We start from the raw sequence: 27,217 nt of genomic DNA, 5'->3' as shown, positions 1-27,217 counted from the left end.
CAATTTATGTGACACTTTTCATTTTTCGAGAGTTAAAAAGTTAAAGTTTGACCGGTAATTTGCGCATGGAATCTTTAATTTTTTTGAAATGAAATTTATATATTTGCAAACTACGTAAAAAGTATTATAAGTCACAATAACTGATAATTCAAAATGTTTAAAAGATCTATGAAAAACTTACAGTAAAAAATAGACTTGTTTGAATCTCGAAATTTGAAAAGTATCACATAAAATAAAACGAAGGGAGTATTATAATCAAATGGGTGGGTCTCATGTTTTTTTAAGATAGATTAATTCAAACCAAACATTGAAAAACACATCTATAATTTAAGAAAGAATATAGGCTTTTAAAAGAAACATGTCATAGATATTTTTGTAGCTATTTCATTAAATAACTTAATTTGAAAATTTAAGATTACATTATTTTTATTTATATAAGAATGTCATTCTTCTATAAAACACATTAACAAGAAAAATGTATCACATAAATTGAGATTCACAGGCATATAAAGCAAAAACTTTTTGACCAGAGAAATATTGAAATACAAGACAACACTCAATGATATCAAATTCAATGGTTCATACCATATGTTAAGTCGGATCAAGATAGTTGTAAGAAAAATGACTAACGAAATATCAATATTTATTTAGCGTCTCCGCGCAGCGGTTTCACGTTGTGCGTTGAAGAAGACGGCAGCAACAGGTTGTTCAAGATCATTCTCTTGGGCAAAATTTCGAGTGTTGAAATGATCTCTAGAAGTTGGTTGACTAACTGAACTCCTGCTTTTCTGCTTGAAGAGAACAAACACAAACCTATGAATCCCAATATTTGGCCTTGGGATCTCATAGCTCACCAATTCTCTTCCTGTTTTGATCAAGTATATGTTATTTAATTTATATATTTATTTCAAAAGTGGTCATTTTATCATCTTATATGTTACTTATATTTTTTTTCCGAATGTGATCATTATTAGAATGTGTTTAATATGACAAAAGTCATTTTTTGTATTGCTAAAAAAATATTTTCTTGCATTAGGTAGGATAGTAAAAATTAGTTTCTAGATAAAATATATATTAAAGATATTAACAACACTATCAGCAATATGTTTTGATGACACTTTTGAGTAGTAGAAAAGAGTAATAATATCATTGAAATAGTTATAAGTAAAATGACTTCCGTCCATAGGCTAGAGAGGTTATTTCTTATTTCGAAAGGAATTTTTATTCTGTAGAAATAACGACTTTTATATTAGTATAAAACATTTGAAAATGATTTTCTCATGTTTAACTTACAATATTCACCCTCATATAATATTGTTGATCTTATAACTAATAGAATATATATATAAATTAAAGTACTAATAATAAAAAAATTATCTTAATTTATCTTCTTGCCATATTTGTGGTTGTAATTAATCTTGCAGAAAATACTGAAAACTTACCAAAAGTAGCATCAGTTGTACCTGGAATGTCAGTTATTATCCTGTTAAACAAATCAGTAAAACACTGTTAATTTTTGTTGTCAGAATTAGCAATAAACTTCATCGTTAAATTATTCGTAGCTAACATAATTCTATTTAATTTTCCATAGTGATAGTTTATCATTAAGGAACCACTACAATAATACTTAGTATTGTTAGGGTTTATATTCTCCGTCTCAAAATAAGTGTCAATTTAGCAAGAAAATATTCCAAAATGATTATTGATTTAGAAATTCAAGACAAAAAATAGTAATTTATGTTTCCAACTATAGCATTTTATTAAAGAATTTTTTTTAAAAAAATAGTTCTCAATTCTTAAAAAGAAAAAAAAGGCTTAATAAATAGGAATAACTACGTAGTTATATCTTATATTTATTATTTTTAATAGACGTGAAATAAGTTAAAATTATACTTATTTTGATACAGAAGAGTATTTTTTTGCCCATTTTCCCTCATATCCAAATCTAGTAGTATATATGCATAGCCATTGGCTAGTAATTTGGACGAGGGAATTGTGATGTAATTTTTCTAAGTAAAAATATTTTTAATTTGAGTTTAACTAATATCCACCGACAATATTATCAAATAACTTTTAACTGATAGAACTACAAATTTTATCTTTTATAAAAAAATTTAGTTATAAATATCCTTTCAATAACCTGATAATATACATAAAAAATTATTTTATCAATGTATAAAAGTTAAACTCGTATCATTTTCTAGTTCATCATTTGGTTAATTTAGGGCATACCAGTGTAGATGCTCTCTCAGATAAGGATCACTAGGTCCAGGAACATCAGGATCTGTCATGACCTGCAAAACCAAAAAAAAAAAGATAATTGTTATACATATTAAAAGACCTTATTAAGTTATATATATCATTAGTATAAAAAAAATTACATTATCATATCAACAATCGATATCTATAGATAAGACTCTACAAAAATTGAGTTTCATAATCTCAAAAATAAGATGAGTTATGATTTGTTGTAACATGTAAATATGATCTGATAGCTCTGTCACTCAGACTCTTTAAAAATATCAAGGAGCTACTATATGTGTGGATCTTTAGAAGCACTGCATTTTTGAAGGATCCGATATAGGTGTGACTACATTCTTAAAAAATCCGAATAACATATATATAACTTGATCCTCTAAAATTAGTTTATAGATACTGCTAGTATATGTAAACAACAACAACAACAATAACAATAAATCTAATGTAATTCCACAAGTAAATTAGTCTGAGGAGAGTGGTATGTACGCAACAACAGTCTTGTTCCTACCTAGTGAAGATAGAGATATTGTTTCTGAAAAACCCTCGACTAAAGATGTATAGTAAGAATTAATTAAAGTACCAGTGTGAAGAAAGTTCTCATATCTCCTCCTTGAACTTCAACTTTAGGTCTAGAAGAAACAGCAGAAGGGAAAAGTTCATGGCCATTGCAAACTAATTTGTTGTTATAAGTGATTGACATTTTTATTGTTGGATTGAATGAATCAATAACATCACCAATTACTCTCCCAACAATTAGAGGCTCTAAACTTCTTGCCATATTGATAAAAGAAAAAAATATTTTAAAATATTATGTTGTGATGAAAGACTTAGTTGTATTGGACAAATAGATTAGAGGGCCACCTATATATATGTGTCTACTAAGTTATAGCCATCATAGTATAGGATAATAAATAAAAGAAAGCATAAAAACATGGGACCTTAGGAAACTTCAAAAAATATTAGTACAAAATTATTTGTTGTTTAAGCTCTACTACAATCCATCCTCCAAACACCCCCCCCCCCCACCACAACCCACCCAACACCCAACTTTAATTAGTGGATGGGGTGGGGAGTAACAAATGATATAACTATGTTATTCTAGTTGTTATGATATGAAGTCGATCCATATAAAGTATTACTACTTGATAAAATTTTCCTTTTAAAAGTAGTTTTGATAATATTGTAGCTTAAAAGCTAAATATGTGAGGTCTATGGGAAAAATAGACAATATTAGCTATGAATTTGAATTGTGACAAAAATATGATATCAGAGTTAAATTAAATTCTTGTAGTACGATTGCAAAACTCAATGAGGAAGCTGAGTTCCTAAGGAGTTGTATGTGATGCTCTATTATGGAGGGGGGCCGTATTGAGAATGCATCAAGGAGAAAGACTGACAGACTTCCATGTTGCATATTACACATTAAATGTGAATTTCATGTCCAAAAAGAAGAAAAAATATCTCACAAGTTCACATAATACGTAAGTTTACAACCTCAATAATACTCCTTCCGTCTATAATTAATTGTCATAATTTTACTTTTTTTTACTAACATTTTACGATGTATTTTTCATCATATTGATATGCAAAACCTTGCAATTTATAGTATTTTTCGTATAATTTTTGAATATTTAAATTTTTTGTTAAAATAATCGAATTAATGAAATCTAATTTAATTTTAAAAATTAGTCAAATTGACTTTCGAAAAAACATAACATGATAATTAAAAGTGAATGGAGAAAGTAACAATTAAAACTATATATTAACACTCTCTATTTTATTTTATATAAAAATATTTAATTAAACATCGCATCAAATCAAACAATATCACTAAATAACTCATGTACAATATTGTTGAACTTTTTGTTGAGTCTTTTGTTTTTTTTCTTTTTATGCCAACTTATATTGTGTACTTCCCCTTCTAACTCAAGGGGGGAACATGTACCAAACAACTTGCAAATTTGACAGTTGTAAGTACCTAGCAAATCAACTTTTTTTAGTTCCTTAAAAAGTTTTGAAAAGGCAATTATGACCTTTAACTTTGGGTGCATGTGCACAAGTAGACACTTAAACTTGTATAAAATTGAATAAATAGACACATTCGTCCTACATGGCATCCTACGTGACAATTTTGTGTCTTACGTGTATTATGCCATGTAGAACATGTGTATCTACTTGTTCAATTTTATACAAATTTAAGTGTCTACTTGTGTATACTCAAAGTTGGAGGACATAGTCGTTCGTTGAAATCAAGTTAAGGATCATGTTTATATATTATGTCTTTTGAAAATAATAAATCCTTGACATATCCAAAGTACTACAAAACACCACTCACATCTCTTCTGTCCATTATCTAAAAGAGAGCCAATGGTGATTTTTATTTTTTAATATATAGACATGTTAAATTGGTCTTAATTAATTATTTAAATACTTTAGCTTTGAATTTGCATATTTAAATACCTTTAACTCATTACTATTATGTCATCAGTTGTATATATTTCAACTTGCAAAATGAAATGATCATCCAAATATTTTCAAAATTTTAGTGTTATATAAGCGGTTGAAATCCACAAGACACAAAAACGATTGAGGTTTCTCTAGAATATACATTATCAAAGTTGGAGTGATTAGTTTTCGGTTAAAGTACTATCTATGCAGTATGCTTTTATGATTATTATTATTATCATTATTATTATTATGTTGTCAGTATTCTTTAACACCTGAATTGGATTCTAGGATTTGGTTCTTTATTTGTTGTACAGCTTAAAAATAATAAACTAAGCAATACTTTTTTCTTCCCTCCCATATATAAATGTCAGATGAAATTCCTTAAATTAGCTTTTGGCATGTGGTCCCAACTATTCAAGTTGTCACATTAAACTAACATTTTGTTTTAAACACTCCTTCTAATTTAGTTTATTTAAACCTACTTTTTTTAATTAAACAATTGTGTCTAGTCAAATAAATTCACAAAAATTAATATGATTTTTTTTGTTTTTTCACTCGGTGTCTAGAGCCCGTGTTGAAGTCCTAACTAAATTTGGATTGTGCATTGCAGGATCCATCCAGGAGTGACACTCCCAATATGATTTTTTTGATATTCAAGGCTCAAAATCGATACATCTGATTAAAGACGAAATAGTCCTAACATTGCACCATTACCCATATTAGTAAATTAATATGATTTAATAACACTTCAAGCTAGGGTTCCTATTTTTGTTTTAAGAAAAAAAATCATATATTTTCTAATTGGAAACTTACAGAAATCCCATACATTTGGGAGCTAATTACATCCTACCTCAAAAGTTTTTCCAATTACAAAAATTTCAGATTTTTCATTGCTCTCAGATACATTCCTTGGTTGTCCGATACATTGCAAATGATACATTATTTAATGGGAGGGATGTATTTGAGAGGGAAAAGAGATGTATCAGAGAAAGGATAAGTATGTATTCCAGAGGGGGGATGCATACGAGAGGGGATATGGATATATCCGAGAGGGGATAGCTATCCTCTCTCGAGGAGATTTTTTTTTAAAAAAAATCTAGGAAATATTGGAAATTATAATATCTTAAATTGTGTATTTATGTAATTTTTCATTTCTAATACGTGCGTTAAACTGCATAAATTGATAATTGGGCCGCATAAGGCCCAATAAATGGAAAGTTGGTGCTCCTCCATATATTGGACTTGAACACAAGACTTTTAGTTGAAGATAGAACGATATCGTATTCATTCCACCATGATCCGGTGGTAGGGTTTCTCCTTAAAAAGCATTCAATTAGTACTCCTAATAGGAATAACTTGCCTTTATATTTAGAGTAATAAGACTTGTCTTTTTAATAGAGAACCTTTCCCAAATTACTTTTAGAAAAATTATGATTGTGATTAATTTGGAAAAAAATTACTACTAATTCTTTTTAAGTAAGAATCTTGATCATCAAAGTATGGGCACACTGTTCAGAGTATAAAGGAACTCCACCATATATTATAAAAATATATAAATATAATATAAAAGGACTGACAAGTCATTTCAAAATGTAAAGATGATTTGCCCATAATTCCTGTTTTGGAAATTTTCATAGGAAGTGGTATTACCTTAATTAGTAACCAAAGTACACTCTTAAATATCCTAAGTCATCACTCATGTCAATGCACTAATTCATACAGCATATAATTAATTAAAACCAGCTGCATTATAATGGACTCTTTATTATATTCTTTCAACTTAGAACAATTTTTAAAATCTAACTTTTTTTTGTGGGATGATTAAAGGTTTCATGTTCAAATCTTAGAAATGGAATCTATCTGGAAACGTCGTCTTCATAAATGAATTTTGCAATGCGCAAATTCAAATTTAATTGAACTCCAACATAAATATTGGACACCTGATGAAAAACAAAAAAAAAACATTTTATTGTATGCTTATCGAGGAAAATGATCTCCAAAATTAGAGAATTTTCTATAAAAAAATTATAGTGTTTGGTAAATAAACAAAAAATGTATCTCAAACTATGGCGTTAATTGGTGCCGGTTGGATGGATAGGAGTGGAGGGGCTGTGGAATGTCATTTATGGAATTTATTTTACATGGTTCTATGAGAAAAGTTATTTTCTTGATTTTCAAGTAACTTATTTCCTAAAAAAAAATATTTTGACCAACTAAACATAAATAATTTAAAATATGTTTTTCAAAAAATATTTTTTTCCTATCAAACACATCCTTAAAATTATCTAAATAGGCATATATGTGCCTCAAGGTTTTAAGAAAAAAGGAAGGCAGCACCCCATTATTTGTACACCTTTTTTATTCTAGTCTAGAAAGAAAAGATTCCATACATATGTGGTGTATGAAGTTTGGTTTTAAAAAATTAAATTAATGATTGGACTTTAATTATTTTCATCTAAATTTAATTATATATGACTAAATTTCAGTCATTTTTGTTTGATTTTATTATTTTTACTTGAATTTTAGTCATATATATATGAACTTCAGACTGAAATGACATAAGTTAAGTAAAAATGACTAAATTTCAATCATATTTTAAACATGAATTCTGGTATATCTTTGAATATTCCCGGCATAAATTATTTTGTGACTTAATTTCAAGGAAATAGTTCATCAATTGCATGAATATTAATTCAGAATTTTGAAATAAATATATTTTTTGTTTGTTTCGAATATTAGTGACATCGTTAGCATTGATTTGAAATTGTTCAAGAGAATATATAGCAACTTATTTAAATGATGAATTGAATTATAATCAACAAGTCCATTTGGCAAATTGATATGACTTTACACCAAGTCAAAAAGTTTCATGCTATAATTCTAGCATTTTAATTTTATTAAATAAAATTGCTTTTTGCCCCAATAATTTATGGAGATGTCTGCTCAAATTTTAAATTTAAATTTAGAATCAGTGTTTATTTATAATATTTGAATAAAATTTCAACTTCAATTTGAAATTTTGATTTCAAATCTCAAATTCTAATAAATTATAAAATTTAATTAGTTTCATGTTTGTGATTTCATTTTTTACAAAAAAAAATGTAAACCAGAAGTTTATATTTTATAAAAAATGACTCATAATTTTAATTTCATTTTAAAAAGACTCATGTTCGATGTGAAGAGATCATATATATATGTGGGAGGATTATATTAAAAAATATTAATTAACTATTATGTTTACTATTGTTCATTTATTGGACTTGTGAATCTTTGTATAATTATGTGTATTTGCAAGTTATTTATAATTAATAAAACATGGAGGAGGAGATTTTAGTTGGTTGAACTTGAATATTTTTTTTTGCAATGTGTACTTTATTATATAAATAATGTATATACATATCTCTTATATATAATTATACATCATCTATATATGAGTATATAATATTTATACCATATCGATACATTATATATGAATATGGTCATTTTGTTGCCTCTATCGCTAATTTTAGGCTATTTTTAATTTAAATGAAAACTTGTCTATATTTAATACAAATAAAACTACTTTATTATTGTATATTCATGAAATTGTTCCATTCAAACAATTCTTTGGGCTTCATTAACATGGGCCGGCCCAACTTGACCTTCATGAAGAGTACTAAATTCTTACCTAATTTTGTCTTTTAGTCTGTCCCAATCTTGTTGTTTAATTGCCTTGTTTGGAACTGTTGGAAATGGTAGTATTAAAAAAATAATTGTTTCATCTCAAAAATCATTCACAAGGAGATAGCAAATTTCTGTAGTTTTTCAGGTTCTTTACCTCTAATTTTCTCTGTTTTCTTTTCTAAAAGTTTTAACTGTGGTCATATTTTAAAGAATGTGAAACTTATTATTTATTTGTGTAAAGTTGTGGTTTTTAATTCTAATTTTTGCTTTATGATGAGATAAGTAATGAGATACCCCTCTTGATTCAGAGGCGGAATCAGGATTTTTAGTTTATGAATTCTGAATCACAATTTTGATTTTGCTTATTGTGTTCTAAATAGATTATTTGTACTTAATAAATGAAATTTTTAGCACAAAAATTACAAGGTTTGAGCCAACATTTTTGGGTTGATTAATCTCATGAAATGCACTTTGATACAAATATTGTGTTTTTTTTTCGAATTGTAGTTAGGGGTAAGTCATCTGTAACAGCCGAATCCACTAGTGATATTGTCTGCAATAGGCTTGTACGGCTTTAAAATGTGTCAGAAGGGTTTAATGCTTGTTTCCTTATAGCATGTCACCTGTGTTTTGCTGATGTGAGATTTGTAACAAACATTTTGTGTCCTTATTTTCCATATTGTGCTCTGGCTCTTCAGGTATGACTGGAAAAATACTTGTAATTTTGTTGATTGGTTTCTTGGCATTTGCTTATCAAGCAATTAAGCCACCTCCTCCGAAAATTTGTGGTTCCCCCGGAGGCCCTCCCATCACTGCACCACGAATAAAACTCTCCGATGGAAGGCATTTGGCGTATAAAGAACAAGGTGTTCCGAAAGATGAAGCAAAGTACAAAATTGTGTTCATCCATGGATTTGATTGTTGTAGACATGATGTTGTTATTGCCAGCACACTTTCTCATGTAATCCATTTGTTACCTTCTCTTTTCTCGTGATCTTGTAGGCAGGGGCGGAGCTAGGTAGGAATAAGGGATCGAGGTTCAATTATGTATCCCATTCGTCAAAATATTATACTATGTTTTGAAAATATTCTAGTGCAATGGCAAAAGGGTCTAAAGATGTGACATTGTAGTTAGTTTCATAAATTCCTGATTCCGACACTGTAGTTATAGGTCACTATAGAATTTGTTTGTCGCTAATTCTTATGATGGTGCAGGATGTTATTGAGAGTTTGGGAATATATATTGTTTCGTTTGATCGACCTGGTTATGGGGAAAGTGATCCTCATCCACAACGAACGCCTAAGAGCTTAGCTCTCGATGTTGAGGAGCTAGCTGATCAATTGAAATTGGGATCCAAATTCTATGTAACAGGATTTTCCATGGGTGGACAAGCAGTTTGGGGCTGTCTTAAATATATTCCTCATAGGTAATGTATCGGAAATAGTCTCTCTACCTCTGAGGTCTGCGTACAATCTACTCTTCCTGGACTCCACTTTATGGGACTACGTTGTGTATGTTGTTGTAATAGATACTATTTTGTCTGCAAATTGTGTCAACTCACTTAACAAATGTGTAACAGATTGGCGGGAGCAGGGCTTCTAGCGCCTGTGGCTGGCATATGGTGGCCGGGTTTTCCTGCAAATTTGACAGGAAAATCATACTACGATATGCCAGCCCCGGATCTATGGACAGTTCGAGTTGCTCACTATCTTCCTTGGCTGACTTATTGGTGGAACACTCAGAAGTTTTTCCCTTCTTCTAGCGTTGCAGCTCACAGCCCCGATATCTTTTCAACTCAGGATAGACAATTAGCCCCGAGGTTTGATGCCTCGCAAGAACCTTATCGGGTGAGAACTTGATTGTGTTAATCTTGTTGATATAATGTAGTACACAAGCTTATAATGAATAGCTATCGCGTTGTTGTAACAAGACTACGTTCACCCCTTCTCTCGTGCCCTCATTTTCCATCGTTCGTTCATTTGAAAAAAAAGAACATAATATATGTAAAGGTAGAGCTTGATGTTAAGTGTCCTTTCTGAAACGACTTCCAAAAAAGTGTTGTGAACTATGCTCCTCTGTCTGAAATAATGGAGACGGGCGTCCCATGTAGTCTGACTATCTCCTTTATGTACAACTTTGCATAATGTTCCGCGGTGTCAGTACTAAAAAAGCTATTTCTAGTGTGCTATATTTGGTTGATGTACATAAACTATACTCTGTTATTTTTAAATTTTCTGTATAGTACTGTATATTTTTAGTATATTACATGTTTGAGTATCGAAAAAAATGTTTATTCATGGCCTCAGGCACAAATTAGACAACAAGGGGAGTTCGAGTCCATCCATCGAGACATGATAATTGGAATTAAGACATGGGAATTCGACCCTATGGATCTCGAGGACCCGTTCCCTAACAATGAAGGCTCTGTTCACATATGGCAAGGGGATGAAGACGGTCTTGTACCAGTCGTTCTGCAACGATATGTTGCAGAACGACTACCTTGGGTTCGATATCACGAACTTAAAGGTAGTGGTCACATGTTTCCTTATGCAGATGGAATGGGAGATAAGATTATGAGGACATTCCTACTTGGAGAGACCTTCGTTCTATAAATGTCTATGCTGCTCGAACTCTTCAAAAAAATATCTTTGAACATGTGTCGGATCATCCAAAATGAATGTATTTTTGGAGAATCTGACACAAATGCTAACAATATTCTTTAAGGATTCGAGCAACATATGTTATGTTCTTGTAATTTATATGTACTCTATTTGAAAATTAATTTTTTTTGTTCTATATTTCATTGTATTGAGATTTAATCTCTAATTCAAACCTCTTAGGCTCTTATAATTGATAAAATAAAATTCAATCACATCGGATTAGATTTTTTTATTTGAATAAGTATTGATTTTCTTATATATATATATATGTTTCCTAATCAATCAAATTATTATATAGTCATATTTTTTTTAATAATATATTATCGTCCTATGCACATAAACAAATATTAAAAATAGTAAATGCAGATAAATTCATAAGTAATTTAGTTTTACAAAGCTTTTCGCATTAGCAGAGTCGATGAAACAAATTGTGAAGTAGACAAACAGTTTATTCTAATGTACTCATTGGTTGAATATGAAATTTGGGTTGAAAACAACTTTAGACTAGGCAATATTTACTAACGTCAATTCGAAATAAGAATTAAAAATATTATCGTGTACACAATTCTAATCTTGAACGTACACGTATATCAATAGAATTGTGACAACATACCGATATCGGTTTCAATAAATGTTAGTATAAGCCAACAAATCTACAGGAAAACCCAACTTGACGATGAAAACGAGGCACAACTTTGTTTGAAGCAGCCTTAATAACCTATAGACAGGGGCGGAGCTAGAGTGATAGTTATGCGTTTAGTAGACTTCAGTAATTTTAGTTCAAATTTTATGTAGATCGGGGTGAAATAAACTCATTTGAATTTTATCAGTTTGCGTTTGATAATCAACTTATTTGATTTGTTTAGTTCAAAATTCTTTAATCATATGATACGTATCTAAATTAAAATTATTGGATTCAGATAAGCTCGGAATTAATGCACTTAGGTAGGGCAAGTTATAAATAGCGTTGGCGGCTAGTGTATTTATTTCATCATTTAATATTATAATAAATAAATATTATTTTTCAAATCAAACAATAAATTCTGCATATAAAATATATATATTTTTTAAATAATAATAAATTTGTGTATATTATGCTACAAGAAGATATACTTTTTAAATTTCCAAACATTTAATGCTAGCTGTCGTAGCTTGCCAATTAAATAAGTTGAGAATTATTGTTTGTCTTTTTGTTTTGGTCTCTCTTGTTATTATACTTATTATTTGATTTGATATTATTATTCTTTTTATAATAATCTGATATTTGAAATTTAACGATTGGTTGAATTATAGTTTGCCTAGTTTAAGAGTAAAACGACTTTTAGGTCATCATTTAGATATATTGTCCAACTTTATAGACAAAAAATTAGGTTGTTGTCTAATATTAGTAATAACTTACAACATTATTGATCATGATTAAGCATTTTCTTGTAGAAATTTTAATTTATTTATAGTGAAATGATAAATTTATTTCCTCGTCTTGTTGAGTATGTATTGAAGACTTGATCTTCGATACACGATTGAAAATCCTCAATTTCTGACTGCTAAAAAGGGAAAAGGACAAAAAAAAAAAGACAAAATAAGGATCATAAATACGATATTTGAATTAATAGAAAACTTTTTCTTCGATATGAATTTTTAAAAAAAGGGAAAAAAAAGAAGCTATAAAGGAAAAATATTATAAATAACCTTACCAGCTAACTTGAACTCCCTGACGTCCCGTTCCACGCACAATTATATAAACACAAAAATATATAGAAATTATTTTAAGAGTTTCCAAAAAAAAAAGTTTGAAAATTAAATTGAAGTTTGAGGTTTTCGTTTGTTGTTTCAAGTTCGTGAATCTAAAAGTTAGTTATGAAAATATCCTATAGGATATATGCGTTACTTTCTGCGATTGATCGAAAAGAATCTAAAGGTTCGTTTTGTTATTACTTATTCTCTAGCTACTTAAATCTATCTTCTTCTTTTTTGTGAATTAAAGTGTTTGCAATAATTATATTTGATATATTTATATAATTATTATTCAATAATGAAGTGATTTGTTGTCAAACTTTATATATATTCTAATTATGTTATTTTGGCACTTGTTAGATTTCAATATAATTAATTACTTAGATACACTTTAATTTATAATATTATGAATTCTATCAGATTTTTTGGTGCATTCAGATACGTCTAGGTTCATGTATCTCGAAATATATGGAGTCAAAATTAGATGTAGTTTGTTCTTAGATACACTGTATCCAAATGAATTCGTATGTATCTAAGATACATAACAAATCCCGCTCACATCTCTCCCATCTTGATCACCACTCTCATATGTATCTGAGATACATGACTATCTCGCTAGCGTCTCTCCCTATTTTAATTTATCTGGTAGCAAAAATATATATAACTAGGTGTATCTTATGTAATATATAATAGGAAAGTCTTAATTAGTGATAAGATATGTAATTATTTGAGATATAGGTCTAATTAGGTAGTTTTCAGTATAATTAGGAATTTTTTTTTAACTAATGTGCTTTAGAAAAATTAAAAGAAATTGCTAAATTAAAAAAAATGTTTCTTAATTAACCAAATCTATTTTCTATTTTGTGTGTACGGCTAATAATGTCAAAACAAAATCAATTGCAAATTTTTGTGACGTAGTCCAACATTTTTTTACAAGATTTATATTCTTAAATCACAAGAGAAGTATAAAAAAAAAACTGTTTACAAAATACTATCTCAAAAAAAAAAATCATAAAAAATTCATAAATTTAAATTAATCAAACCATAAAACAAATCGAGCCATGGGCCGAAAAATAAAAAATAATAGTGTGTAGCATATTATTTTAGGGTTTGGAAAGATTTTGTCATGACAATAAAATCCAACATGTGTTCCATACTCAAGATATATATTCTTTATCTGTCATATTTAATTCTCCTAAAAATTGGATTATAGTGGACAATGATATGCTTTATTTATATTTATATAATAATACAATTAAATAAAATATATTATATTTTATATCAGAAGAGTTTTCAAAAGCATGAGAAATCTGCAAATCATCTACAAGTTATGTTACTTTCTGTATTTACTTTTTGAGTAGTGCTAAATGGCAAGACACTTTTTTGGCATGAATTGGCAAGACACGGCGAAATGACCAAATAGCCCTTAGGTGACAAAACTACTTGTGGTTTTCCCTCCAAAATAGAAAACCACTCTTTGACTTTTTCTTTCTTATTTTCTCTCTCTTACGTTACTCTTTTTTTTTCTTTACTTCACTCATTAGTTTTATTTTATTTTGTTGACATGTACCATAACTAATTGTATTATCCGATTATTGATTATGCTTCTATAATCGCATTCAACTGACTTGTATTTGTGAGAGAGCATAACTCATATAATACTATATCTATTACATTTATTTCATCATAATGATTCGACTTATAATAGTGAAAAATCTTCAATTTTTGTGAAACAATTCAAATATAAACTTTTACAATCATATTTACCAAAGTAATATAAAATTAAAAATTATTTAAGTACTAATAGACATTGATTTTTTAGGATAAATTTTTACATTCTATTATTTTATTAATAAATGGTCCGTAATGATTTTACGTATAACCCTCTTCAAAACTGAAAAAAAATAATTGTTCTCTTTGTTAGTATTCATGTGTTTCTCTTTATAATAATAAAATTTTATTGCATTTACTTCGTAATTTAATTTATAGTTTTATTTTGATATTGTTGATAGTGCTTTTTCTTGTTGATATGACTCGTAATTTTATTGATTATTTTTATTTAAATCAAATATTAACAAGACATCTTAATATATCGTCGTTAAATAATAAAATCATTGGAAATAATTTATCATATTTCTTTAAAATGATTAAATTCTTAGATAATGCATAATTTGTTTTTTTTGAAGGATCCTATATAGATGTACCCTATAAAAATTTTATAGTATCGTATATGTTTGAGAAGTCCACAAAAATTAAATAGCAAGAAAAATAAAAAAGGTTAAAGTGATGAAAAATTTCACCTAGCTTGAATTTCAAGAATAAAATATCATATAAATTAACGGAAAGAATATGTATTTATATAGGTATTTATGGATGCTTTCCGTTTTTTTAATTTCATGAAATTAGTATAAAAACTTATGTAATTTAAAATTTATAAATTTTATTTACACTTACAAAAAGAAAAAAATGTTATAATAAAAAAAATTGTAATTAATTATATTTTGTAAATTAACAAATCATTTTATCTAACTATTTTTAGTAATATAAATAATTAATTTTAAAATGTTAGAAATTGAATGAATATTTTCTTTTTGGATTTCATATTTTTATATTTTCCATGAATAAAATTATACAAGTATGGAAGTAGAGAAATTTGAAACATTAATTTGAAAAGAAAAGTCAATGAAAAAGAAGTAAAACCAAAGTAGGAAAGAGGAAAAAAAACGTTTAAGAAGAGAGAGAAAATCATTTTCTGAAATGGGACGCAACACTTTCCACGTGGCACAATATAAGTGGAGCCGATGGTCAGTCAAAATTTTGGCATGAATTGACAAGACACGGGTAAATGACGAAAATGTCCCTTTTTCTCCAAAACCTCTTATATTTCCCTCCAAAAATGAAAATCACCTTTGACATTTTAATAATTATTTGCTCTCTCTTACTTTACTCTTTATACTCCCTCCGTCCCTTTTTAGTTGTCCACTTTAGAAATGGCACACAGATTAAGGCAACAATGATTAGCACAGTGAAGTTACAATTTTACCCTTATGACAACTTTTCACTTCAAAATTACAATCACTTATTTGAATTCAAGTGAAATAAATTGGAGGGAAACAACATACACTTTTACAATTTTCAAGAAGTGTAAATAAGGGTATAATAGGAAAAAAATTGTTGTCCTTTCTTGATTTGTCAAAATGGACAACTAAATAGGGACAACTAAAAAAGGAAATATGGACAAGTAAATAGGGACGGAGGGAGTATCACCTTCCACCACCTATCCTACATCTATCACTCTTCACTCTCATCCTTTCTTATTTTAATTTGTTGATCAATAATTTATTTTGTTGTTGGTTTTATATAATTTTAACAAAATGGAATCGACTAGTCAGAATAGCCAATTACACGAATTATTGAATAATGTTTTGGGGTTAGAGGAGGATGATAGTTTGTTATCCCAAAATGATGAACATCATGAAGATTCTGATGATGCATACGATGGGCCAGAACATTATTTGCATAGTGATGATGAAGATGTTATTAACAAGCTCTTTGAAGAAATGAATCAATCGGAGCAAGAGGAATCAATAAGTGTTAGTGACGGAGAGGATTATGAAGCTGAAAAAGAATGTGAAGAACAGACAGATTCAACCAATGATGATAATTTTTCAGACCAACAATATATGGAAGGCCCTCTTGTAGATATGGTCTATTGTAGTGTAGAATCTCTTTTTGCTTTTTATAAAGAATATAGTCGTTTAAATGGATTTGGAGTTCTTAAAAAGACTTCGAAAAAGAGAGGTTGTGAATACGCTAGATATGTCTCATTCGCTTGTGATAAGAGTAGAAAACCAACTGCTAAGAATTATAGTAAAAGGGTTGATTGCAAATGCAAAGTTAATTGTGTTGTGCTGCCTGATGGTTCATGTCGCGTAACAACAGTTACGAAGGAGCACAACCATGAGTTGCAACCATCTTTAACACGTTTTTTTGGTTGCCATAGGAAAATAAGTAAGTCATTAAAACGAAAACTTGAAGCTTATGACATCGCAGGAATTAGACCTGCCAAAAGTATTAGACTTTTGGAAGTACAAGCAGGTGGTCCAGATAGAATGGGATGCACACCTAAAGATTGTCGAAACTACATTCTTCAACAACGCAGGATGAGGACATTGTCATGCGATGCTGCGGCAATACAGAAATTTTTCGCTTTAATGCAGATGAAGGACGATGAATTCTTTTATGTAATTGACACGGATAATGTTGGTAGACTTCGCAACGTAGTGTGGGTTCACACACATTGCAAGTATGCGTATCGGGAGTTTAGTGATGTTGTTTGTTTCGATTCAACGTACTTGGTGAATCAATGGCGCATGCCGTTTGCATCTTTTGTTGGTGTGAATCAACACAAACAATCTATTCTTTTGGGTTGCGCTTTGCTCACAAGTGAGGATATTGAGACATATAAATTTGTTTTCTCTACTTGGCTGGCAGCAATGAGCAATGCACCTCCAACGGCTATCCTCACTGATCAATGTGAGAGTATCAAGGCAGCAATTGCAGAGGTACTTCCAGACACCATCCATAGGTACTGTATTTGGCATATTATGACAAAGCTGCCTGCAAAGATTAAGGGTGTGTGGGACTTTAAGACTGCCAAGTCCGAATTTAAATCAATAATCTATAACAGCATTACTATCAACGAATTTGAGGAAAAATGGGCTAGCTTTATTCAAAAATACGAGCTTCAGCATAGACTATGGTTTCATAATCTATACTTGGAGAAGGAAAAATGGATCCCTGTCTTCCTAAACCACTATTTTTGGGCTGGCATGATGTACACCCAAAGAAGTGAGTCAATGCATGCATTTTTTTATGGTTATATATCCGGTCGAAGCTCTTTAAAGCAGTTCGTCGAGCAGTATGAGTTAGCCTTGCGATTTAAATATGAGAAGGAACTTCAAGCAGAAGCTGACTCACGTAAAAAGCATGCAGCGCCTTGTAGTGGTTTTGATTGGGATTTGCAGCTTCAAACCCATTATACTCGACCTATTTACGATGCCTTTGCAGCAGAGCATTTGAAGCGGTTGTACCACTGTGAAATTGAAAGACACCATGACTTCAATGTCGTGGAGGGAGTTGAGAAGTACAGTGTAACAGATTATTCCATATCTAATGATTTTCATGGAAATCGATTTGTTTACATTGTGGAATATCGGCCACGGAATCAGTATCTGGATTGCAATTGCAAGAATTTTCAAAGTGAATGTGTTGTCTGCTGCCACATTTTAAAGACTATGTCTCATTGTAGAATTAAAATGTTACATGACAGATATATTTTACGCCGGTGGAGAAGGGACATAATTCGACCACACATAGGTAAATTCTTTCAAGGAGGCTATCCATCTATGACGGACGAGTACAAGAAGTACAATTCCTTGAAGAAATGGTTTGATAGGAATTGTGATGGTGTGTTGGACAACAACGCTAAATATGCAGATTTCAAAAATGTTTTGAAAGGACGTTTCAATGCATATTGTAATTGGAATGACGAAATGGCAGTCTCTAGCGTTGGTGATCCAAACTCGGAAGAAGATGTAACATTCATTAGGAACCCGAGGGAAATCCGAACACGTGGAAGGCCTCCGACTAATAGATGTAGGAGAGGTGGTGGAAGGTGGAATAGAACATATTATCATGCAGATCAATTGGGTGAGACTAGTCAAGGTCGGAGGGGTGGTGGGAGACGGAGTGTAGGTCGAAGGGCTGGTAGAGGTGGTCGAGGCAGTGGTATAATGACGTAGATTATTCATCCTTTGATAATGGTTTGCTTGGTGAAATTGTAGAAAGGGTTGTAGTGCTGATGAAGAAATTACATGGTTTTATGGTGGGTAACAGTTCTTATGATTTAATTATGTCTTTTTATCCGTTTTGTAGCTTTGTTTTTTAATGGTATATTGGTTCGTCATTGTTTACTTTCACATGGATCTATGTTAAATTTTATGAATAAATTTAGCAAACACACCTAACACTAGAAGTAGATAATGGCTATTTCATAATCATAGATAGAAAACCAAAAAAATTTACATACTAACCCATGCATTATGCAATGGGAGTAAACATAACCAAAAAAAAAAAAAAAAAAAATGAAAATAAAATACAACAAAAAGGACCTCATCCAACGTCCTTGTGCGAAACCTACAACTCCAGGTTCCTTTTGCAAGCCCTCTTTTCCTCGGACCAACCATCAAGTGAAGTTCCCTCTCCAACTCGTGGAGTAATTTCAGAAACTCCGTTAGTGCCAACAGCGAAACCATTTAGTGATTTAGCAATCACCTTCTCGTATATTTCGAAAGTTTGGGTGAGGGGTGGTTCATCCATTAAAAGCATCATTTCGACCCACCTCTTACCCTTCCATTCGATCAGCCGCTTCAGGAACTCTGCTATTTCCTCCTCCATTTTCTGGTATGACTCCCGTTTTATATAATATAACCTTTCCACAACCTCCGGAGAGGTTGGGAATGACATTGCCCTTCTTTTGTTATAAGGAGTTACGTAGTTCTCAGAACTCATATTTTTTCAAGTAAGTATAAATTTATATTTTGGAATGGTTCTGTGTGTGAGGAATACATTTATTGGGAGTTTCAATTTATAGTGAAAAGATTGGAGGCAAAAAGTGACGTGTTTGGCTCCCAAAAATTTGTTTATTGAAGATAAAAGAGAAGGAACGATTATTTATCTATTTTTTACTACAACATTAAAAAATTTACTATTAAATTTGTCACTAGATAATAAAGAACCAAAATGTGAGAATGGATGGGATTATTCACTCTTCTTTTTTAATCCATTTATTGAACAAGTTTTTTAGAAGGTAAGAATATAAACTGTTACGTGTGTTCAAAAATAATTATTTGATACGAGTAAATTTGTCACTAGATAATTGGTCTCTAACAATTGTTAGTCGAAAAATAAAAGAAAAATAAATAAAATTTGTGAATGGACGAGAAATAAATGACTAATTTTTATAAGGTAAGAAAATATAGTTCGATTAATTAATTTAATCATTAATATTTTCAATGTTACGTAATAATTATTTGAGGCATTTAAAATACAAATTTCATGAAAAATAATTTTTATTCTTATATCAAAAGGTAAATAACGTGAAATGACGGAATGAATTGGTTGTTCAAACCTAAAAGAAGTACTTGAGTACACCTAGAGGCTAGGAAGTTGACAAAATTTGAATTTTCTTGCACTCTTCCTTTGTAAGGCAAATCCATCAATTAAGATCTTTTATCGGAAGGTAAGAATATAAAATTTAATTAATTAATTAATTTAATCATCAAAATATTCTATGATATAAAAATTTTCAGACCCTTAGTTATTATTATTATTGAAAATAAACTTATTCTTATATCAAAAATTTGTAGTAGTAAATATAACAAAGGCGAATCGACGGAATAGTTTTATTATTTTTTCAAGTCTAAGATAAGTTCTTGAGTACACCTACAATTTTACAAGATTTGATTTGATAAGTTGAATTTCTTACACTCTTCTTTTTTAAGATCAATTTTATTGGAAGATAATAATTTAAAATATAATTAAATTAATGCATTATCAAAATTTATTATGATATAAGTTATTTCAGACCTTTAATTATTAATTTCATAGATAATAAATTTAATCAAAAATTTTGAGTCGAAAATTAAAATAAAATGAACGGAAGAGACGCAAAAATAATAACATAAATATGGGGACCTAACCTAGACTCGAACTCATGACTAATTGACTCAACATTTAATCTTGCTTTAAACATTTGCGCTGCAATAACATTCGTTTATAATTACGAAAAGAACTATGTAAAACGTTACACGTGTTCAAAAATGATTATTTGATACGAGTAAATTTGTCACTAGATAATTGGTCTCTAACAATTGTTAGTCGAAAAATAAAAGAAAAATAAATAAAATCTGTGAATGGACGAGAAATAAATGACTAATTTTTATAAGGTAAGAAAATATAGTTCGATTAATTAATTCAATCATTAATATTTTCAATGTTACGTAATAATTATTTGCGGCGTTTAAAATACAAATTTCATGAAAAATAAATTTTATTCTTATATCAAAAGGTAAATAACGTGAAATGACGGAATGAATTAGTTGTTCAAACCTAAAAGAAGTACTTGAGTACACCTAGAGGCTAGGAAGTTGACAAAATTTGAATTTTCTTGCACTCTTCCTTTGTAAGGCAAATCCATTAATTAAGATCTTTTATCGGAAGGTAAGAATATAAAATTTAATTAATTAATTAATTTAATCATCAAAATATTCTATGATATAAAATTTTTCAGACCCTTAGTTATTATTATTATTGAAAATAAACTTATTCTTATATCAAAAATTTGTAGTAGTAAATATAACAAAAGTGAATCGACGGAATAGTTTTATTATTTTTTCAAGTCTAAGATAAGTTCTTGAGTACACCTAGAATTTTGACAAGATTTGATTTGATAAGTTGAATTTCTTACACTCTTCTTTTTTAAGATCAATTTTATTGGAAGATAATAATTTAAAATATAATTAAATTAATGCATTATCAAAATTTATTATGATATAAGTTATTTCAGGCCTTTAATTATTAATTTCATAGATAATAAATTTAATCAAAAACTTTGAGTCGAAAATTAAAATAAAATGAACGGAAGCGACGCAAAAATAATAACATAAATATGGGGACCTAACCTAGACTCGAACTCATGACTAATTGACTCAACGTTTAATCTTGCTTTAAACATTTGCGCTGCAATAACATTCGTTTATAATTACGAAAAGAACTATGTAAAACGTTACGCGTGTTCAAAAATGATTATTTGATACGAGTAAATTTGTCACTAGATAATTGGTCTCTAACAATTGTTAGTCGAAAAATAAAAGAAAAATAAATAAAATCTGTGAATGGACGAGAAATAAATGACTAATTTTTATAAGGTAAGAAAATATAGTTCGATTAATTAATTTAATCATTAATATTTTCAATGTTACGTAATAATTATTTGAGGCGTTTAAAATACAAATTTCATGAAAAATAAATTTTATTCTTATATCAAAAGGTAAATAACGTGAAATGACGGAATGAATTGGTTGTTCAAACCTAAAAGAAGTACTTGAGTACACCTAGAGGCTAGGAAGTTGACAAAATTTGAATTTTCTTGCACTCTTCCTTTGTAAGGCAAATCCATTAATTAAGATCTTTTATCGGAAGGTAAGAATATAAAATTTAATTAATTAATTAATTTAATCATCAAAATATTCTATGATATAAAAATTTTCAGACCCTTAGTTATTATTATTATTGAAAATAAACTTATTCTTATATCAAAAATTTGTAGTAGTAAATATAACAAAAGTGAATCGACGGAATAGTTTTATTATTTTTTCAAGTCTAAGATAAGTTCTTGAGTACACCTAGAATTTTGACAAGATTTGATTTGATAAGTTGAATTTCTTACACTCTTCTTTTTTAAGATCAATTTTATTGGAAGATAGTAATTTAAAATATAATTAAATTAATGCATTATCAAAATTTATTATGATATAAGTTATTTCAGACCTTTAATTATTAATTTCATAGATAATAAATTTAACCAAAAATTTTGAGTCGAAAATTAAAATAAAATGAACGGAAGCGACGCAAAAATAATAACATAAATATGGAGACCTAACCTAGACTCGAACTCATGACTAATTGACTAAACGTTTAATCTTGCTTTAAACATTTGCGTTGCAATAGCATTCGTTTATAATTACGAAAAGAACTATATTTACGCTTCTTAATGAATATCAACTCTCTCGTAGAAGGAGTAGCTAGCTGCCTTTGGGAAGTGTGTGGAAACTTTATGTACAAGCTATTAACTTAGGGAAGACAAACACTCAAGTTAGATTTTCGGATTCAAAGAATTTCAAGTTTGAAGAGTTGTGACTTATCAATTGAGATGAATGGTATTGAGAGTGCTTCGGAAGTTGTTCCATAAATCAGATCATTTAATGAAGGGGATTGTGAGAAGTAATTGTCTAGATATTCGTTTCAAAAAGCTACTCTCTTCTATTTTCATTACTGAATATTTTTATTGACCGACTCTTTTATTGAAAGATTTATCTTCTAAGTTAATTCAATACAAATATTATGTGTGAAGTTGTTTGTATCTAAAATACAAAATAAACATATAAGTATCTCTTTTAACCCTACAAATTATTTTATAGGATGTGCTATCACAAAATCACAATCCACATGGAATGAACATCCATTTTCAATTAATGATAAGGAACTCTTAATGATCATTAAGTTCCAATGTCTGATCTATGGGAAGAATAAAATAAAAATAAAAATTTATCACATTAATAAATGCAAAATAAATACAGTTTGCCACATTTAATGAAAATCATTGAATTCAGAGGAATAATTCGGCTAGATAACTTAATGTAATAAAATCCCTACATTTTTTAATTCATATAATCATGAGTGTATCATTTTTAATTTTATAACTTTTATCATTACATATAACTCATTTAATATTATATCCTTTAGGTTTATTTTCATCACAAGGATTCAACTTGGAATACTCAAAAATCTTCAATTTTGTCAAGAAGATCTAAATATAAACTGTTACAATCTTATTTACCAATTGTCTTTACCCCTTGATCTTCATATACACCGCCTATGAAGATAGATATTATGCCAAAAGCATATTTTGCAGCGCCGTATCCTCCTTTTGAAGCTTTGTGAATTAGTTTTAGGGCAGCATCTGGATTTATATTTTTTTTAAAATAGTTCTACTTAAAAAAATAATTAAATTAAACACACATCTGTAAATTAAAATGAATTAAGAAGTCGAATACAAACGGAAACAAAATTAAATGTAACACACATCAGCGAAATTTTCGCTCTCTTCATTTTTTTGATTAAAGGCAAATTTTCGAATTCAAAAAAGTTTAAATTCAAAATGAACTTTTCAGTGTTTGGCAGTAATAGTGAAACGAAGAGTTTGAAACCCTTTTAAGTAGTGACAAATTGTGACTTTTCTTTTTGTGTAGTGATGTACTATTTTGCGGGCAGATTACACTGTGTAACAATGAATGAAAATGAATTGTACTGACAGTGTATTGGAAGTTATTCCAGAAATCAGATCATTTAATGAAGCGGATTGCGTAATTGTCTAGGCATTCGTTCCAAAAGCTACTGCTTGAGAGGAGCCGCATCGTCTCCTCTTTTCATTACTTCATCCGTTTTTATAATGAAAGATTTGTCTTCTAAGCTAATTTAATGACAAAAAAATACTTGCAATAATATAGTTCGAACAATATATTATGTGTGAAGTTTTAGTTTATTATATTAGTATATTTTAGATTTTATGTTATTTATATATATCATAAAAAGAGTTGTTTGAATCTAATTTTCAAATTATAAAATAAACATATAAGTATAGTTTGTAACAACTCCACAATCAACATGTAATGAACATCTATTATCAAATAATTGATAATCATTGAGTTCCAATAAGCTATGGGTAGAATAAATAAATGCATTTTGAATGACATTAATAAATGCATAATAAATACATTTTGACACGTTTTAATGAACATTAATGAGTTCAAAGGTTAAATTGGGGTTGATAGCTTAGAGAATGTAATAAATACCTTACATAAATCATACAACAATAATTGACAATTTAGAATGTTAAAAGACATAAAAAATTTTTTTACCATAATTAACAATAATTAAAAATTTAAACTATTTTAAATTAATATTAAAGTTTGACTAACTCTTTAATTTTGTCCTTGTCACATAAATTGAAATAAAAAATGATATATATTGGGCCGTGCTAGTACAGGCTCCGATGTCTAGTATATTACTATATATTAGAAGAGTCTAGGAATTACTACCATTGTTCTAATAAAATCACTACAAATTTTGAATACTTACTATATAAAATATATAAGTGAGCTCCACCATCTTCCACTTAAATACTACATATTATATATTATTAATTACTATACTATAAATCACTACTAATATCCAATATATTTATCAAATTATATAAATGGGACCCATCACCTTCCACTTAAATACTACATATTATATATTAATTACTATACTATAAATGACTTAAATACTCCATATTATCTATTACAATAATTAACAATTATTTGACACTTTAAATTCTATCAATGCCATATAAATTAGGATAAAAAACCTAACATATAATATTTAAATATATTCAAAAATAATAAGTAATACTATACATTACAATAATTAACAGCTTAATTATTTAAAACTTATATAAAAAATTTAATTGACTCTCTAAATTCTATTGGTACCACATAAAATAGATTATATAATAAACATATATTGTTTGAAATTGACGAAAAAGAAACAATAAATTTCAATAATTATTAAAAAAAATAGTCCACTCCAAAAAATCTATCAATTAACAACATACATTGTTTGAAATGTACTACAAAATACAATAATTAACAACTTAATATATTAAAGAGACATATAAAAAATGGTTAATATTTGAAATTCCGCATCTGCCACATACATTAGAACAAAGAGAGTAATAAATATTATTTTCAAAATTATGTTAAAAAAAAGTACTACTAATCACAATAGCTAACAATTTAAAATATTTTTAAAATCATATAAAAATTTCAATAACTTCTCAAATTCCATAATATGACATAAATTTTAAAAAAAGTGTTATAAATCATAATAAATAGTACAATATTTAAACTACTTTAAAAGCATTATAAATTGTAATAAATAATACAACAATTTAAATTACTTAAAATTTAACGACTTAAATTTTATTTTAAAATGTATTTTAAAATTTTGGTTAATTGTCAAAACTTTACATGTGCCACATAAATTGGGACATGGACAATCACACATTTTTTTAAAAAAAAATTACATTAAAAGTATTCTATCAATTAACAACATATATTGTTTGAAATTGACGAAAAAGAAACTATAAATTACAATAATTAACAAAATAAATCTCTCGACTCCAACAAATCTATCAATTAATGCCACATAAATTGGGACATGGCAAATAACATATATTATTAAAAAATTAGGTTCAAAATGTACTATAAAATACAATAATTAACAACTTAATATATTAAAGAGACATATAAAAAATGGTTAATATTTGAAATTCTGCATGTGCTACATAAATTAGAACAAATAGAGTAATAAATATTATTTTCAAAATTATGTAAAAAAAAAGTACTGCAAATCACAATAGCTAACAATTTAAAATATTTTTAAAATCATATAAAAATTTCAATAACTTTTCAAATTCCATAATATAACACTTAAATACTACATATTATATATTAATTACTATATTATAAATGACTTAAATACTCCATATTATCTATTACAATAATTAACAATTATTTGACACTTTAAATTCTATCAATGCCATATAAATTAGGATAAAAAACCTAACATATAATATTTAAATATATTTAAAAATAATATAAGTAATACTATACATTACAATAATTAATAGCTTAATTATTTAAAACTTATATAAAAAATTTAATTGACTCTCTAAATTCTATTGGTACCACATAAAATGGATTATATGATAAACATATATTGTTTGAAATTGACGAAAAAGAAACAATAAATTACAATAATTAATAAAAAAAATAGTCGACGAAATTGACGAAAAACAAATTATAAATTACAATAATTAACAAAATAAATCTCTCGACTCCAACAAATCTATCAATTAATGCCACATAAATGAGGACATGGCAAATAACATATATTATTAAAAAATTAGGTTCAACATGTACTATAAAATACAATAATTAACAACTTAATATATTAAAGAGACATATAAAAAAGGGTTAATATTTGAAATTCTGCATCTGCCACATAAATTAGAACAAATAGAGTAATAAATATTATTTTCAAAATTATGTTAAAAAAAAGGTACTACAAATCACAATAGCTAACAATTTAAAATATTTTTAAAATCATATAAAAATTTCAATAACTTCTCAAATTTCATAATATGACATAAATTAAAAAAGAAGTGTTATAAATCATAATAAATAGTACAATATTTCAATTACTTTAAAAGTATTATAAATTGTAATAAATAATACAACAATTTAAATTACTTAAAATTTAACGACTTAAAAATATTTTTTAAAATGTATTAAAATTTTGGGTAATTGTCAAAACTTTACATGTGCCACATAAATTGGGACATGGACAGTCACACATATTTTTTTTTAAAAATTACATTAAAAGTATTCTATCAATTAACAACATATATTGTTTGAAATTGACGGAAAAAAAACTATAAATTACAATAATTAACAAAATAAATCTCTCGACTCCAACAAATCTATCAATTAATGCCACATAAATT

General features: G+C 28.1%; 2 protein-coding genes across 3 annotated transcripts in view; one reads left to right on the top strand and one right to left on the bottom strand.

The window, feature by feature from the left end:
- Nucleotides 1-647: 647 nt before the first annotated feature.
- LOC125825281 (CEN-like protein 2) lies at nucleotides 648-3,049 on the bottom strand. The gene is made up of 4 exons (XM_049504635.1): nucleotides 2,840-3,049; nucleotides 2,233-2,294; nucleotides 1,443-1,483; nucleotides 648-865 (listed from the first exon to the last, which is right to left on the bottom strand). Exons 1-4 carry the CDS (start codon nucleotides 3,035-3,037, stop codon nucleotides 648-650), a joined length of 519 nt encoding a protein of 172 aa, XP_049360592.1. The 5' UTR covers nucleotides 3,038-3,049.
- Nucleotides 3,050-8,469: 5,420 nt separating this feature from the next.
- The window catches only part of LOC125825167 (uncharacterized), a 28,575-nt gene continuing 9,827 nt past the window's right edge, over nucleotides 8,470-27,217 (top strand). The window contains exons 1-5 of one of the 2 annotated variants that reach the window (XM_049504515.1): nucleotides 8,470-8,515; nucleotides 9,069-9,331; nucleotides 9,586-9,797; nucleotides 9,951-10,218; nucleotides 10,678-11,048. In XM_049504515.1, the coding sequence (XP_049360472.1) occupies nucleotides 9,071-9,331; nucleotides 9,586-9,797; nucleotides 9,951-10,218; nucleotides 10,678-10,983 (1,047 nt within the window). In that variant the 5' untranslated portion in view covers nucleotides 8,470-8,515; nucleotides 9,069-9,070 and the 3' untranslated portion in view covers nucleotides 10,984-11,048. Of the gene's footprint in view, nucleotides 8,516-9,068; nucleotides 9,332-9,585; nucleotides 9,798-9,950; nucleotides 10,219-10,677; nucleotides 11,049-27,217 lie in introns of those variants that run through there. The other variant, XM_049504510.1, reaches the window with a different exon arrangement.

Source organism: Solanum verrucosum, unplaced genomic scaffold, assembly GCF_900185275.1.
Source record: "Solanum verrucosum unplaced genomic scaffold, falcon-dt-bn FXZP01000125.1, whole genome shotgun sequence".
In the NCBI taxonomy this organism is placed as follows: Eukaryota; Viridiplantae; Streptophyta; class Magnoliopsida; order Solanales; family Solanaceae; genus Solanum; species Solanum verrucosum.
The sequence above is the reverse complement of the archived record's forward strand: the minus strand, read 5'-3'. Positions and strand labels throughout refer to the sequence as shown.

Excerpts from the sequence above, each read along its gene's own strand:
- LOC125825281 (XM_049504635.1), bottom strand. The coding sequence starts at position 3,037 with ATGGCAAGAAGTTTAGAGCCTCTAATTGTTGGGAGAGTAATTGGTGAT. Across the intron at positions 2,295-2,839 it reads TGAGAACTTTCTTCACACTG|GTCATGACAGATCCTGATGT; the intron begins GTACTTTAATTA and ends TTGGTTTTGCAG. Across the intron at positions 1,484-2,232 it reads CTGAGAGAGCATCTACACTG|GATAATAACTGACATTCCAG; the intron begins GTATGCCCTAAA and ends TTTGTTTAACAG.